The sequence below is a fragment of the Anoplopoma fimbria genome, chromosome 17 (assembly GCF_027596085.1).
Source record: "Anoplopoma fimbria isolate UVic2021 breed Golden Eagle Sablefish chromosome 17, Afim_UVic_2022, whole genome shotgun sequence".
In the NCBI taxonomy this organism is placed as follows: Eukaryota; Metazoa; Chordata; class Actinopteri; order Perciformes; family Anoplopomatidae; genus Anoplopoma; species Anoplopoma fimbria.
The window spans coordinates 11,294,650-11,311,937 of record NC_072465.1 but is presented as its reverse complement, the minus strand read 5'-3'; the positions used below and the strand labels follow the sequence as shown (position 1 = coordinate 11,311,937).

General features: G+C 42.5%; 1 protein-coding gene across 1 annotated transcript; it reads right to left on the bottom strand.

The window, feature by feature from the left end:
- Positions 1–10,493: 10,493 nt before the first annotated feature.
- Positions 10,494–11,791, bottom strand: LOC129106315 (transcription factor 15-like). The gene is made up of 2 exons (XM_054617700.1): positions 11,306–11,791; positions 10,494–10,577 (listed from the first exon to the last, which is right to left on the bottom strand). The coding sequence occupies exons 1-2, from the start codon at positions 11,789–11,791 to the stop codon at positions 10,512–10,514; spliced, it is 552 nt and encodes a 183-aa protein (XP_054473675.1). The 3' UTR covers positions 10,494–10,511.
- Between the last annotated feature and the right edge of the window lie 5,497 nt (positions 11,792–17,288).

The window sequence follows — 17,288 nt, the reverse complement described above, 5'->3', positions numbered from 1 at the left end:
TATTACTCAGCATTAATAGAGAAAAATAAGAACAACCCTAGGGTTCTCTTCAGCACTGTAGCCAGGCTGACAGAGAGTCACAGCTCTGTTGAGCCGTGTATTCCTATAAACCTCAGTAGTAGTGACTTCATGAACTTCTTTAATGATAAGATTCTAACTATTAGAGAAAAAAATTATAATCTACTGCCCTCAACCAGTACCGATCGATCCATAGCTGTAGAACCTGAAATATATTTAGATGGCTTTTCTCCCATCGACCTTCAACAATTGACTTTAACTATTTCTAAGTCTAAACCTTCCACCTGTCTCTTAGACCCGATTCCGACTAGGCTGCTTAAGGAAGTTTTACCTTTAATTAGCAACTCCTTATTAGAAATTATCAATCTGTCTTTACTGACGGGCCATGTACCACAGGCCTTCAAACTAGCTGTAATTAAACCTCTTCTTAAGAAACCTACTCTAGATCCAGAGGTGTTGGCTAACTATAGACCTATATCTAACCTTCCGTTCCTCTCTAAGATCCTTGAGGAAGCAGTAGCAAATCAGCTCTGTGACTTTATGCATAAAAATAGTTTATTTGAGGATTTTCAGTCAGGATTTAGAGTGAATCATAGCACAGAGACGGCACTGGTGAAAATTACCAATGACCTTCTAATAGCTTCAGACAAAGGACTTGTCTCTGTACTTGTATTGCTAGACCTTAGTGCTGCATTTGATACCATTGATCACCAAATCCTATTACAGAGATTGGAGCATTTTATAGGCATTAAAGGAACCGCACTTAGCTGGTTTAAGTCGTATTTATCAGACCGATCTCAGTTTGTATTATGTAAACAATGAAAGCTCGATGAAAACCAGGGTTAGTCACGGAGTTCCACAGGGGTCTGTTCTTGGACCTATTTTATTTACCTTATACATGCTTCCCTTGGGGAATATTATCAGAAAACACTCAGTAAACTTTCATTGTTATGCAGATGATACCCAGTTATATCTATCAATTAAGCCAGACGAAACTAACCAGTTCTCTAAACTTCAAGCATGTCTTACGGACATAAAAACCTGGATGACCTGTAACTTTTTAATGTTAAACTCTGAAAAAACAGAAGTTATCCTACTAGGTCCAGATCACCTTCGAATTCAATTATCTAACGATATAGTTTCTCTAGATGGCATTGCTCTAGCATCCAGCACTACCGTTAAGAACCTTGGAGTTATCTTTGACCAGGATCTGTCTTTTAACTCTTATATAAAACAGATCTCAAGGACAGCCTTTTTTTCATTTACGTAACATTGCGAAAATCTGGCAAATCCTGTCTCAAAGTGATGCAGAAAAACTAGTTCATGCATTTGTTACCTCTAGACTAGATTACTGTAACTCCTTATTATCAGGCTGCTCTAATAGGTCTCTTAGATCTTTACAGTTGATCCAGAATGCTGCAGCACGTGTTCTAACAAAAACTAAGAAAAGAGATCATATTACTCCAGTATTAGCTTCTCTGCACTGGCTCCCTGTTAAATCAAGAATAGAATTTAAAATTCTTTTACTTACCTACAAAGCTCTAACTGGTCAGGCACCGTCTTATCTTAAGGAACTTATAGTTCCATATTACCCAACTAGAGAGCTGCGCTCAATCAATGCAGGGTTACTTGTGGTTCCTAGAGTATATAAAAGTAGGATGGGAGCCAGAGCCTTCAGTTATCAGGCTCCTCTTCTGTGGAACCAGGTTCCAGTTTCAGTCCGGGGGGGCAGACACACTCACCACTTTCAAGAGCAGGCTTAAGACCTTCCTTTTTGATAGCGCTTATAGTTAGGGCTGGTTCAGGTTCGCCTTGGTCCAGCCCCTAGATATGCTGCTATATGCCTAGACAGCCTAGGATACGCTGAGCTCCTCTCTCCTCTTCTCTCCCTCCTTCTTTATGTATTAATCTCCTATTTATGCACATTACTGATTTTGCTTCTTCCCCGGAGTTCTTGTGCTTTCTCGCCTCGCAGGTTCCCAGGAATCGGGGTTATATTTGGACTGTCATCGTGCCACCTACTGAGGCCCTGCTGACACCCACTTTTGTAATTTGTGATTCTGGGCTATACAAAATAAACTGAATTGAATTGAATTACTTAAAGGAACATTGTCTGGCCATTATGGGGAATATAGTGGCAGAAATGGAATATATTAATAATACATGTGTTTTCGTCACCTTAGAATGAGCTGTTTATATTTACATACAGAGCGAGTCCGAAGCCCAAAGAAAAAAGCACCAAATTTTAGATAGAGGCCAAACCATGTCATTATGGTTCCGGGACAGAGGATGTCGCATGTGTACAGATTGTAAAGCCCTCTGAGGCAAATTTGTAATTTGTGATTTTGGGCTATACAAAATAAACTGAATTGTCACTTGTCACTTGATGCTTTGGAGCCCAAAAGTACTTTTTCCTGTAGAATTACATTGGGAAAGAGACATTTTTAGCGAGGTAAATCATTTGCTCAATATGGACATGTGAATAGTCCTTATTTAAATCATTATGTCCTGAAAGTTCTAAAATCGCACACAAGAGAGTTTCAGTTGATTGCATCTGCAAAGGTACCACCCACTGCACCTTTAACTTTCATGTGCCCTACAATGGAGATGCTATGTATAAAAAGGCTACCACTCCTACCTAATTATGGGATGTGGACAATGGCATAAGCCAGTTACAACAGGCGCTGGTGCTCGCTTGTTTCTAGCTATGCACTCATTGCAGTTTGACAGATAACTTGTACAACCGGGTTGTTTCCCAAGTAGCCAGTTTACAAGCTAATTTGAATCCATCAAAAAATAAGCAAGTACCTGGGTCCTTGGTTGGAGGGACATGGCGCAGATAAGCATTCAGAGAGACCTATAGGCTTCTGTATGTAACTCATAGTTAGGCAATTTGTGGCCCGTACTTCAGTAAACACAGAGTATCCATTTGTATTTCATTGCATTTTTATTAGATTGATTCTTTATAAAATCGCAAAAAATCTTGAAAAGGCCTTCACAAGTTGGACCAAGTGACGTACACCCTGTTAGTGCCTGGCATAAAGGGATGGCTGCATCATTCACAGGTAAGAACATGGGTACCTATTCATCGTTCTATGTCTTTATAATTCAAAATCATTCTTTTTTTAGAAGAAAGGCAGCTTGAAAATAAAAATTCATAGCAATGTCCAAAAGGGGGCGCCCACACATTCAAAAACCATACACACTGTACTTTAGCCTGCTCATCTTTCAGCAACCCCATAACAAGACTTTTTTTTTTTGAATGGCGAACCATTCTGGGTCTCAGTATAAAACTTTAATTATATAGAAAAACTGTGACAATGTGGGCGTAATGCTGGAGCCCTGTTTTAAAACCTAGTTGTAAGACTGGAATTATTATAGAATGAGGAGTAACTTTTTGTAGGATATCATAAGTATGAGGATATGTTGCATGATCACACTTAAATAGAGTTGATTTAAATAAAAAGTAGTCCCATTCAAATCTATGCCCTTGAGCCACCTATAGGATAACAGACTAATCTGGCCAAATAACAGGTTAATCTTACCATGTGCATGAAAGCAGTATTAGCCAGAACCATGACATTTTTTCATCTCACTTTAATACCAGCAACCACTTAACCATTATCAGATGAGAGACACATTTAATGGTGGGATAATCCTTTTGGCTTCGCTCAATGAGAAACAAAGTTCACATGTGTCTGTGGTGTTGTGCCGCCACACTCCTTCTTCTCCACACACACAGCAGGCAGGTCCAGGAGGTTGTTGGGGGCAGCAGGTTTCTGTCAGCGAGACTATTCATTGTGCTCTTTGGGGGCCTTGATTGAGGATATCCTCTCAACAATTGCTGTGGGTGTCGAAACTGGTTCAAAGTTTTCAAACGTATATTCTTCCTGCCATCCATCTTCCAGTTACAGGAGGCTCCAAGCACTGAACAATTGCATTTACTGCTATAAAGATCATTCTTTATGCCTTGTTGCCTTTATGCAGATCCACATTCTTCCGCTATACATGGGAGAGTTTTTCCAGTGCGGTGTCACAACTTAATACATGTTGCTTTATGTTTGTGTGTTTTTTGGATCGAGGGGACAGTTGTGTCCCATGAATCCCACTGACAAACAAAGGCTCCCTGCGTTTATTCTGCAGCAAACTTGAGGGTCGAAGGTAAGTGCACAGTAATACTTAGTTATATGTCCAAACCAGGATAGTAGCGTATTTGCCCCTCTGAATAATCAGATTTATTGTTGGTAAAGGGGGGGGATAATTTGGTAGTTGCTCTTGAATGACAACAACAACAAAAAATCAGGAATATGTCTTTTTCAGAACTAAAGTATTTCACCAAGCAAAGATAACTCAAAGAAAACACCATTTGTCTGCTAAGAAAGCTTTTGGGGCTGCGATGGACGTCAGGCCGCTGCGGAAGTCTGCCTCTTTCCTCCTTCAGAGGAGAGTGTACAGACATATTGTAGTTTTATTTTGACAAGGGGAGAAATCAGGACTCAGATTAGTCACCTTTCACCTCTGCATTATGGACCGCCGCCCCAAGACTGAGGTACAGAGCAGGAGCAGGAGCCAAGCGGAGAGCAATCACAGCCCTGCCCCGGTGGGCTGATATTGTCTCTACTAATGTTTCAGGTCATTCCACCGCTTCCTCCCGCCGCATGTTGGGAGGGAAACAATAGTCCCGAGAGTGTCCGCTGCTGAGAGGAGAGTGTGTCAGCGCATACGGAACAATCGCCCACACACTCATCTGCTCTGCTAGACCGATATTTCAGTGATATTCTACTGGACATCAACAGGCAGGGTCACCCAAATCTGATTTACAGTAATGGAGGCTCGTTTCTTGTAGTGAAATGTTTCCTATTTTCCATATTTTAAGGTTTGCTCTTGTTTCATTTCTATTATATGACCAAGTTTAAACCAAAGGTTTACTTACTAGGTTTTTTTTAGCTTTCAACTGTGTCTCCCGGCCTTTATCAGGAAATGGAGCTGGCTCAGGTGCAACCACATCAGCTAAATGTAGTGAATTGACCTTTGAGTTGAGATTATTACGTTACACATACTGTTCCCAAGGTCAAGAATGATATTTCCATGCTCAAGTTTAATTATGTTTTTGGTAATTAAAGCTAGGGTTGGTAATCTTGAGAAACGAGAGATCCAGTATGCTACATTTCTTCAAATGATCCAACCAAAAAACCCAGCCCAGTGTTTACATCTCTTTCCCAGTGAAAGTAGCAAGCAGCAATAGTCAGTCACAGTGACAGCTACTCCCCAAAATGTATCAGTACCAACCTAAACAAGGAACATGTATTGTTTGAACTCACAGCTGTCAAGCTAGAAGCTTGTGGAAGACTGTACATACAGGCCCAATGAAATGATGGGAGCTAAAGGTTCCATTTACCTTAATTCAGCATTTTTTCAATGAACCACTGATGTAGAAGAGGAAGTTTTCATTTCAGTGAGGTGTGTGAGGCCTTTCTGCTCTCTGTGACCATAATTCCTGATGGGACTGCACAACCTCATTCAGGCTGAGTGGACTGGTTTATAGTGGGACAGTGAGGCTGAGTGGACTGGTTTACATTTGGACAATGAGGCTGAGTGGACTGGTTTATATTAGGACAATGAGGCTGAGTGGACTGGTTTATAATGGGACAGTACGGTTGAGTGGACTGGTTTATAGTGGGACAGAGAGGCTGAGTGGACTGGTTTATAGTGGGACAGAGAGGCTGAGTGGACTGGTTTATAGTGGGACAATGAGGCTGAGTGGACTGGTTTCTACTGGGACAGCGAGGCTGAGTGGACTGGTTTATAGTGGGACAGTGAGGCTGAGTGGACTGGTTTATAGTGGGACAGTGAGGCTGAGTGGACTGGTTTCATTACGTGGGATATTATTATTATTATTATAGTAGCAAGTGTACCATAACCTAAATAATAAGAGTTAATATCAGCCTACAAATAGTCTTATCAGTCGAACTCTATGTTCAAGTGCGCACACACACACACACACACACACACACACACACACACACACACACACACACACACACACACACACACACACACACACACACACACACACTGCTGTGCTGTGTCTGCCTGTTTGGCTGCTGCAGAGGACTGAGGTTGCTCATTGCTCCCTCCACCCATCAATGGAAAACAATCGTAAAAAATCGGAAGCGGCCTATCAAAGGCCGCTTTCCCGTGAAAAGGGCCCGCAGTGTGTTTCCGATGGCGATTACTCCGAAACTGCAGGGTTGACCAAGAGGCAGTGAGGGGGCGGAAGGTGTCTGCCCTGTCAAAACAGTTGAGCTACAGCACCATAAGGCTCTGTTTAGGGTTTTTTAAGTGCGGTGGAGGGGAACTGTATAGCAATCTTCCTATTTGCCCCATTGGCGTCCTCTGCTAATGTTCACCAGATGGGGCTGATGGGAAAAGTGCTGCTGACGGCTTTGACGTATTAATTTACGTTCAGATGGAACTTTATACCGGCCTGTACGGGGATATCACTACTTTTAATAAGAAACCACACCAGTCAGAGGTGGTTGCTCCATACTTTCCTATATATCACTTGTGAATATAAGGGATTTCAAAAATATAAAAAAGGTATGATATTCTTTTCCCTTTTTATTTGCCTTTACCATCATAGTAAGCTTTGTTGGACAGCAATGCATCTTTGGTCAAAGACACTCTGCTACCTCTCCTACTGATCTATAGTCACTTATGAAGGCTAATTATGCTTATTTATGTAGCGGTTTAGCTTTTTCCCTCCATGTAAGCATGGATTTCTTTTCACTCCATGGTCGTCCCATCATCAGAAGCCATGGCAATACAATCTTCATCTACATTTTCAATATGTCCTATATCCACAGATTTAATTATGTTATTATGTTATGTTTAATGTAACTCTGAGCACCACCCAGGAGTTAGAATAAGCATCAGCTGAGCATGGTGGCTCATCCGGGCCCTGATCGATGTCAAAGCTGGCACTGACCCAGACCCCAGGGCCCCACGGGGAGGGTCTTGGCCGGGTCAAGCACTCGGGCCTTTTTCCTTCCTGGTCCTCTACGACATCTTCCTGCCTGCGGGGGCCTCTGGGAGCCATTGAGCAGGGCTCCGCTGGGCCCTCGGAGCTGCAGGATAAGCTCACACAGCAGCTTCTAATTAGGCTTCAGCACTGACAGGTGGGGAGAGACTGGAGGGGTTGGGAAGCTTTATGCAAGTGTGCAGTTATTTGTGCTGCCCCAGAGGACAGCGAGTGCAATAACTTTCTTCCAGAAGGGTGTACCCCCGAACATCAGCTCAGGGGTGATTTAAAGGATTCAGTTTAGTCATAACTGTGTTGTCAAATCCGCGATAAATCTCCTGGCTGGCTGTGACTCGGCTGTTGCACTGCACACTGTGATAATAAGTAACTTCTGAGTGCTTTTGTAAGGAGCGGTTATGGCAGAAATACAGAGGACCTATAGGTATTGTAAAGTATTGTAGTGTACATGGATGTGCTATTCTTAAAATAAAAACAAACAGGGACTTGTCCCATGCATAAATGACGCTTTTCTATGGAAGAACAGCTTTGTATGTATGTTTTGGTATGGCTATGTCAGCTGCACATGTTGGCGCCTCACGTTACCAGTGTTTTTGGGTTGTCCATTCTGGGCTACCGTAGAAACATGGAGGTGCAACGTGTTCCATATGTAGATATGAAGGGCTCATTTGAAGCTAACGATAACCTAGCATTTCTTAGTATCAGGTAATTATACACCAATGAAAACATGGATATCAATATTAATTTCCAATTCTGCTAATAGATCCCCCTAAATGCTACACACTAGCCCTTTAACATTGCCTTTTTTTCAAGAAAACTATAGTGTTTTACATTTTTCAATTCATTTCTCAGCTTTTAGAGATTTCAAACTTGCTTGAATAAATTAATCCACCACAGTGGACATTATCTACTTTTATTTTCCCCACATTGTGTGATCGTTGCAAAGTAATGCGGTGCAGATTTCTCAAATCAATCTGCTGGCGTTCATCCTTTAAGCATATCTTTAAGCCCATTTCGCCCTTTTTCCGTTGCTTTTAGTACATCCTATTTAAAAAAAAGCGGGGTTCCTCTCTGTTTCTGCGCGTACACTGATTGTATAACATTAATGCTACAGCAGCTGTGTTTGTCTGGACACAGGGTGCTAGGTGATATTAGCTGTGACTGATCAACACCACATGTGGATCCCAACGTGAGATTTACTACCAGAGCAGAGTCATGCCAAAGATCAGCCCTCAGATTTTAGTATTTTCCTGGATACCGGTTCCAAATGTTCACAACTTTGAATAAAGTGTTATTCATTGAAACAGAAAACGTGCTGCTTCCAGTTAAAGTTGCATTCAAGAAAACCAGATTGCATGTTTGAAAGGGGAGAATGCACTCATTTGTGAACTTATACAAGCAATATTTTTTTCTCAGCTCCAACACCAAAGTCTAAACTCTGCTTCTTCCTGTCCGTGGTTGATCTTGTTGGCACGGCTCCAGTAATGTGCTGCACCCCCTGATGGTCCCCATGAGTAATCATCAGTCACCACAATAGATCCAGCACCACTAATTTGTGTCCTTCCTGTTTTGCCATTACCTTTCCCCAGAGTTGACTGTGATTCATGCCTTCCTAACTGGCACTGTGCACCTACCACCCTGACAGGGCTCTCTGTGGTCACACACTGCTGGGATACAAGCCTCTCAAAGAGAGACCCGCTGAGGAAGAGATTGATGACTTCCTCTGCTGAGATTCCTTGGCATTGCTCAGACGGAGAGGGCAAACCTGCATTGGAATTCCCCGTATAGGTTTCCTCCTCTGAGAGGTTCAGATGCCATTAATGGTTAAGTGGTCTATTCTTTGCAGTCCTACATTTACATGAACTCTGCATGCGGTTTATAACCTGTAAGAACATAAGGGACATTCATATGATAAGGGGGTTAACGTTGCACAGCCTACTTTTTCCAACTTCACTGATCTAAAAAACTAAGATTGCCATGTTCAAGGGTCTGCTCACACAAAATTGCAATGACATTAACACTTACCCACCATGCAGATTTTTTTTATTAACTCTGCTTTTTGATATATCTGGCTTTGAGATTTCTGCTCCCACCCAAATACCGACACTATGATGGTTGGAAAAAGTAATTTTGCAACACATTTTTCCATGGTAATGTGGACACTGCCTCTGAAGAGAGATGCTGCTGCTGTATTGTATTGGACCGCAGGCTAATCTCAAGTGATCTCAAAAGCTGGATAAATGAATGCAGAACTATCTAAATGACTATTAATCTATTATACAAATTGAATAATTAGATATTTTTAGCAATATCACAAACTGGGTATCTGTGGTGACATTCCTGGAAGGAAAAATGCTTTTTCTACTTTGTACCTAAAAAAAAAAAATGGAACCATGCACTAACAATTCTTAAAACTTGAAGCTCACGTTTCAACAAAAAGGCAACAATTCCATAGTTTTCACTCAGATGGCAATTCTAAATCAACCAGGGCGGAAATCTTAAGGATGCTACTTTAAAATCATTGTTAAGGTTGTGAAGCTGTTGTGAGGGCAAACAAAAGAGCCATGTCTATGTAAAAATAAATTTAATTTCACAGTAGATTACAACATGTAATGAAAAAAGCAAACACAGTAGTGCCCCACAAATGTTGCAGGCAACTTAACAACACCCGCTTAGGTGGACGGAGTGGTCTGTCCTCTGCAAGTCTGTTTGTGAGCCGAGCTTCCCGAAATCCTTAGTTTCATCTCGAAGAACAAGCAAACGTTCATGGGAGTTTGTCTCATCAGTATCTTTCACCCAATACAGTAGTCCGTGTAAGAGGATAGGCACCAAGAGCATTTTCATGTCTCTGACAGATCAGTCTGTCCAGTAAACATGCTGATGCTTTAGTTATTTCACATGAGTCTAAAGAGTTTGACCTATTGATAAAAGAAGACATTATGTTATGAGACAACGGGTGCTAGGCACAGGCATGCCTTAGGCCAAACCACCACATAGGAGCAAGACACAGAATTAAGAGTTGTTCAGCCTCTTTTTGTTGTAGTTTTGTTTCGGCCTTTTATAGTAATTTCCTTCTGTGGTAGTTTTGTAGTGGCTTTGCATCTTTTTGTAGTTATATAACATTATGCTTAAACACTCAGTAGAAATTCTTCTCTTGAAAGATAATTAATTGTGCAGAATTCAACGGTATGTCTGATTTGCCAATCCCCTGACGTGTTTGTTATAAACATGAACAGAACATCAATTGCCCTCCGATGTTTGTGCTAGGAAGTGTGAGTGTATCTGCTGGTGCCAATCCTCTAATCTCACAGGGCAAAGTGACCAGTGAGCCCAAACACAAAGTCAGAGTTCTCCTCAAAGACGCTTCCAGCGCTTCCAGACTCTAGGAACGGTCAGTGGAGGTTTCCCCGAAGTCTGCTCCGAAGAGTCGATCCAGTCCGGCTGAAAGACAGTTTCACCGCCGACTGATCTGTCTCGCACTGCTCCCGTGCATTTTCACACAGTCCCGTCTGTCTCTCACCTGTGAACAAAGATGGAGGTTACTGTCACTGTGTGCCAACTTCTGAGTTCACATGTTTTGATGTACTTTCCTAAGAACACATTAATAGGTTTATTGCAATGACATAGCTGTCTCAAATGGATAAATCACAGTAGTTATCTCTATGCACTGTATGATGTGGCACCAATAAATACCCTGAATCACCAAGATTGACCACGTCCATGTTTTACTGAGATGCATGCAGTTATAGACGCATTCCACTGAAAAAGTCCAACCAAGGGGGAGATGGATATTTTCTGAATCTCAGTATAAAACAGATTTTTTTATTTTATTTTATCCAATGACATTCATAGCCTTCATCCTTACATTCTGATCTCTAAATAAAACAGCACATTAATTCATTCATTCTGGAGTGACAACAAAATATGTCCCACCAGAATTAATGGATCACATTTTTTTTCACAATATTCATTTATATTAAGATTTTTTAAATGTTTTTTTATTTAACTGGCGTGCTGCTCGCACTGAGCTTCCCTCTCTCTCTCTCTCTCTCTCTCTCTCTTCATGCTGACCTCACTTATACAACTTTTGCGGTCCCTTGTTTATCCACAAAGATACACACCCACTATATGATCCAACGATGGATACGTTTTCGGACATATTATGGGGTTATTGGATATTCGGCACACAAATGATTCTACCCTAAACTTTGCAATTGGCATTGACATCCGTTTTACTCTTCATCTTACCCCTTTCCGCTGGTTGCTGAGGCAGAACGTGCAGATGTTCCGGGGCTTTTTGCCTCCTCCGCCCCTCTTCGCCTCCTTGTAGACCGCGCTCAGGCACGGCTGGCCGTCCTCCCTCCCGTCCCCGACCACCAGCACGTTGGCCAGGTGCGCGATGTAGCTGGACGCCAGGCGCAGCGTCTCGATCTTGGAGAGCTTCCTGTCCACCGGCTCCGTCGGGATGAGCGTCCGCAGAGTCGTGAAGGCCGTGTTGACGTTCTGGGTCCGGTGTCTCTCCCTGGCGTTCGCGGCGTTCCGATGCGGCACCGCGCCGTGCGACTCCCGCCCGTAACCCTCCCCGGGAGTCCCGCAGCAGCCGTAGCCCTGGTCGGTGCTGCCGTCGCTGCTCTCGCTGCGGTTCCCCTCCTCATCGTCCGACATCAAGGTCAGGTCAGCAGGGTAAGAGAAGGAGTGCGTCGAGACCGGCCTCAGCATAGCGAAAGCCATCATGTGGAGGCAAGTGTTTCCCTGGGTGGGGGGAGCCAATCCCTTATGTTCCCGTGAGAAAACAGCTGCATGCAGACGAGAGCAGGCGCGTGAAAAGTCGCCGTAACTCCCAGTTTTACAGAGCAGAAGTCCCCCCCGAGGCTGTTGTGTGCTGGTCCAGTGTGGTGGTGATCATCGTGTCAGGGCGGGCTCTTATAGAGGCTGAGTAGCCCCTCAGCTGGAGGAGAGGGTGGGTGGGTGGTGGGTGGGGCACATGCAGAGGGGGGCGCTTCCAGATATCCTCCCAAATGTTTTGGTCCTAAAAGTCTCAAGCATCAGGTTGAGTTTGGGCACAGCTTCTCTCAAACGAGCCTTTAGTTTATAGGAGTAGAGACATTTCTACCGTGGTGAAAACTGACACCTTCAGGGACATGAAGACTTTGGACTGATGGTTTGGACACCTTTATATGCAGATGCGTCCACACAGAGCAGCACAGGGGACTGATGACAGTAAGGATGCTGTGAAAAGCAGCGTAACATAACTGAGAACATTTACTAAACTTGTCCACTGCACTTAAATAGAATACAGGCAGATTTTGTTTTTTCACTCCACTGCTGTTTACCTCAACCTGCCGTCCCAAAAAGGTCTTGCCATTACCGTGAAGCTGCCACAGTTAGGTTAGTGAGGTTTAGGGCTCGAAATAAGTACAAAAAAACTATGTTAAACGCAAACAGACGTCACCAACTTCATTTTACCTCAATAACACTGTGGGGCATCCTTTGAACACCGGACCCCCAAACAGGAAACCTGCCTCGTGGCAAAAGCCAATTCAAATAATTCCCTAAAAGTCCGACTACTCTCCCTTCAGCAAATAGAACATATACATTAAACTCTCCCTTTCCTGACACCGTCCCTCTCTGCTGATAACGTTCGTACAGCCCCTCAGACTGCGTAGACCCCTAGGTGATCCTAATAAACTGGCATATGGCATGAGATGTCTTGAGGCCTTTGTGACTTCTTGCACCTTGCAGACCTTTCATGCGGGTCAGAATGTCCTCTCAAATTCCAAACTGAAATTCCATTCAAAGTCTGCAGCTATACCAGAGTCTCTCCACCTTTTCTGCTCCGTTTTTCAGACAACAGTTGTTGCAGATGTCAACCGGTTTTAACTTTGCAGTCTGTTTCAAGGGCGCGGAAGGAGCTTCTAATGACAAAACATTTCACATAATGTAATCTATAAAGTGATCAGGTTACTATAAAATAGTTATTTTAGACTACAAGCATGTCAACATCTTAAAAGCACGTAAAGCACATGTTTAAATGCTAAGCATCTTTTCACCAGCAGTATAAGTGCTCCTTCTCATTTTCCAGACACACAGTCGGTCCCCGACTGGCTCCTTGTCCACAGGGCCAGGGTGATCGGTGGCTCTACAGTTGTCCTGTTTCAGTTTGTCTAATGAATTGATTGCTGTGGGTGAATAAACACTCAGCAGATGCTGGAGGTGATCAAGGCTGAACTTTCTCTGTGGAAGAGCGAGCAAATGGCTTCCAGATTGGCCGGTGCTGGTGCAGGGGTCGGGAGGAGGGGTGACCGCTGGTAAAGGGGAGAGAGTGTCATCGACGGGTCTGTTTTTACAAACACGACCCCTCGACACATCAAACTGCCCCCCCCACCACCCCACGGCTCAGCTGCACCAACAATGGCGACCTGAGTGGAACCTGGTTCCACTCATAAAGCGGGGACACCATGGTGTTTTACCACGCGTGGGCCAACCAGCAACACGACCCCGCTGCACTCTCTCTCCCCTCAACACCACCACGCTTCACAGTTTGGAACCGTAAATACTTTAACCCCCCCCCAGCATCAACTCAAAGGAATGCCATTTAATGCCTGGTGAGGTGATTAAAGTCCTAATGAAGTGTGTGTCGGGGAATATGTGAGAACGGTGCTCAATGAGAACTTCTCGCCATAGTATGAGTTCTCACTAAATGCTTTTTGGAAGCTGATGACAACATCATGGGATGGAGCTGCCAACAAATAATATAGATCGCCGTTAGTCATAATCTTTCTAATATAAGCGATATTCTGAATAAAAAGTCTACTGAAATAGCAAATGGACTATTGTGTGATGCTCAGTGCAGACCAAAAAAGGGTCTTAAAGCTGAAAGGACATTACCTTAGGTTGGTTTCCAGGGGCCTCATCACAGGAAAATATGCTAACTGTTTAACCTTTCTCAACTCAAGTTTCAAAGATAAGAAAAAAAACAATCTTCTTCAATCGGTGCTCGTCATGCCTGTGTTTTTGATTAGATGTACCTGGCTAAATGGGATGGCCAAGCCAGACTAGCTAGCCTGGTATCATCAATGCTAAATTGATAGGTTATCATTAGGTCCTTGATATTTATTAAGAAGTAATTTCCACTCATGTTCCTAGAGCCTTTTTAATGAAATTGTTTTTTGCTCTTATTCATACGGTACTAGATCTTAGTTGTGCTCCACTGTAGGAGTAATGTGAGGAGTAGGTCCATTTTTGTGAATATACTCTTCAATTCGTTATAAATAAAGACAGGTGTTCAATTTTAGCTTCGATAAAAAAATGTATCAAGATGAATCGTCTTGGCGGTTGATAAATACCCAATAATTCATGATATGGTAAATTTAAAGCGTCATCACACAGTTTGAGTAGCCTTTCAACCATTATATTTCTGTGTTCATGTTGTTCCTTGTCTTCATTGTCATTGTTACAGACCCCACAACAGTCATTTTGAATTTAAGAAAAAGTCTATGGCGTCCTAGGAATCCTAATTATTACATTACATTACATTACAGTCATTTAGCAGACGCTTTTATCCAAAGCGACTTACAGGAAGTGTATTCAACATAGGTATTCAAGAGAACTACTAGTCACCAGAAGTCATAAGTGCATCTCCTTTCTTAAACAAGCATCTCAAAGCATAAGCCAGAGCAAAAGTATAGTGCAGAGGCAATTACATTACATTACTACGAAAACAATAATTGCAACAGACTAATCCGAATATAGTAAGTGCTACAAACTACTACGAATAGGATAAGTGCAGTAAACAAATACAAATTCAATAAGTGCAGCGAACTGATACGAATACAGTAAGTGCAGCAACTAATACGAGTGCACACATTATGATGGTTCTGTAATAGCTTGATTCCTATTCTAAAATAAAATGGGATTATCTTTTCTTAATGCAGTTAGGAAACATGTTTCTGTAATTCCTAAATGTCAAGATAAGGATTGACATAATGATTTGATGATGATGATGCAATGAGGCCCAAGGACATCCGTTGTAGAAATTATTGTTCAGACAGTTTTGGATGACTTTGAAGTAATCATTATTTTTGCATATTAACAAAGGCATACATTATTACGTTTAATGTGAAAAGTGGCTCATGCATGGACTGTCTGAAGTCCGTTGCTCCTACAGTAGTTTTCTTATGTTAAGAATGGCCTCTGATAGATACCCATTAATACATCCGAGGTGAACGACGTTACCACTGTTTTACACTGGGCGACTCATGTTACCACAGTCTTAGAACGGTGAGCTGACAGGTATTCAGTAGGTTCCAATTTGCAACCTCACCACTACATGGTACCAAATCCTACACACTGGTCCTTTAGAAAAAGAAAACATAATGGCATTGTTTAGTGATTTTTTTTTTGCAGGTTATACACCATATTAACCATCATGCCACAGTCTAGCTGATATATTTTAATAAAAGACCAATCCAAGTGTCAAAGTGGTATTTCATGTTGGCTATACAACATCTAAAATAAAAAACAGATCCCTAAAACGATGCAGATGCCAGACAGTTGACTCCCCTCTGCAATATCCCCACTGCACAGTACGGAGTGACGAGACGATGAGCTTATGGCCCGTCAGTGCACCGTCTGCTGGGAAACACTGCAGTCAGATAACTTGACTCATCGGAAACAGCTGCAATGAGGAGAAACGAGCCTTCTCCTAAAGGCCAGCTGCAGCTTGCTGCAAGGGCCGTTTATGAGTTTTCTGTGTGTGTGTGTGTTTGTGTGTTTGTGTGTGTGTAGGGGATGCTTTCAATAATTTAGACCAGAGTTTAATGTACATGAAAACAGAATCTCCAGCATCTTTATTGAAAGCTATTGTATATTTGAAATCTATCCAAAACAATAACAGTTTTTCCTCCTTCATTGTTGTAACGTTTCACTGTATTTCCCTGCATTTAGCTTGAAATCACCTGCCGCCACACAGGACTGTGATGTCCTCATCTCTGGCTTTTTCTGTGTCTCTTCAACCAAGTAAGGCGCGGCAGGCCCAGTTACCAACAGCAGCTAACACTAGCTTGGTTAGCTAGCTTGGATGCTAATTTTGTCCTGTGAAAAACAGGCTTGTTTGTAATGAAAAAATTCAGTTTTTTTTAGTACATTCGAATATTAAACCACGCCGTGGTAGCAACTTGTCATTCACTAGTTAACTCGTCCTTAAGCATAGCCTGCTTTATGGTCTATCTAACATCATGCTGTGCTGAAGAAGACTTGAAACTAGAGATTGAGACCATAAGCCTATCTTTTTAAAGCCGGGACCCCTGACCAGGATAAGTTGTTAAAAATAAGGGTTGGATGGATAGTTGTTTGATGCTATATTAATGTCTGAATATCATATAGCCAACCTTTAAGGTTTATTCCAACGTCAGCACAAAACAAGAAATCAGGCAGGTTGTAAACAAACTTGTCTGATTGTAGATACATGCTGTTAATATTTTCTGACAAGCCATTGTTTATCTATCCACAACAGACATGTGTGCAGTGCAGCGTCTCTGGCTGTAGAACAGTGAGTACAGGTTATAGAATAGGTCTCAGTATAGGCACGATTGTACAAACCTGGCAACCTCATGGTGACCACAAGCCCCAGAAAAAATGATGAGAGTCTCTGCCTCAGCCAACCACCTGTAAAATACGGTTCCATCCTCTATTTGGAAAATAAAATTAGACATAAACAGGAGTATGCTTTAGGGTCATGTCTCTACCAGAGACGTATACAGCATCTATATGTCACTCCTCAGCATTTCCAAATATGGTAACTTCCTTTCATTGGTGGCGAAAAAAACAACATAGTGACCGCCGTAATCCAAGATGGCGACGGTGCAAATAGCCAAACTCGAGGCTTCATAACGTCAGTCCACAAACCAATGGGTGACGTTACGATGATTACGTCCACTTCTTAGATACAGTCTATGGTCGGGACTCACCAAAAAGAAGAAGAAGAAGAAGTAGTTCCAGCATGTAATGAAACATTTCTGTTTGTGTCCTGATTAAATATGCAAGATGTAGCATGCCCTTTCGCAGGGGCAGGGGGAACATAAGATTTTTTTAATTTAAGTTTTTGCTGTCTTTTTCAGTTGCCGTGGCTGCAGCTATTCGGACCATCAGTTAACCCAGATGATTAATGACATATTCATCAGGCCAGTCGTCTCCTGGGGTAAATTAGTTGCTGCTTCTCATGCAGAGCAAT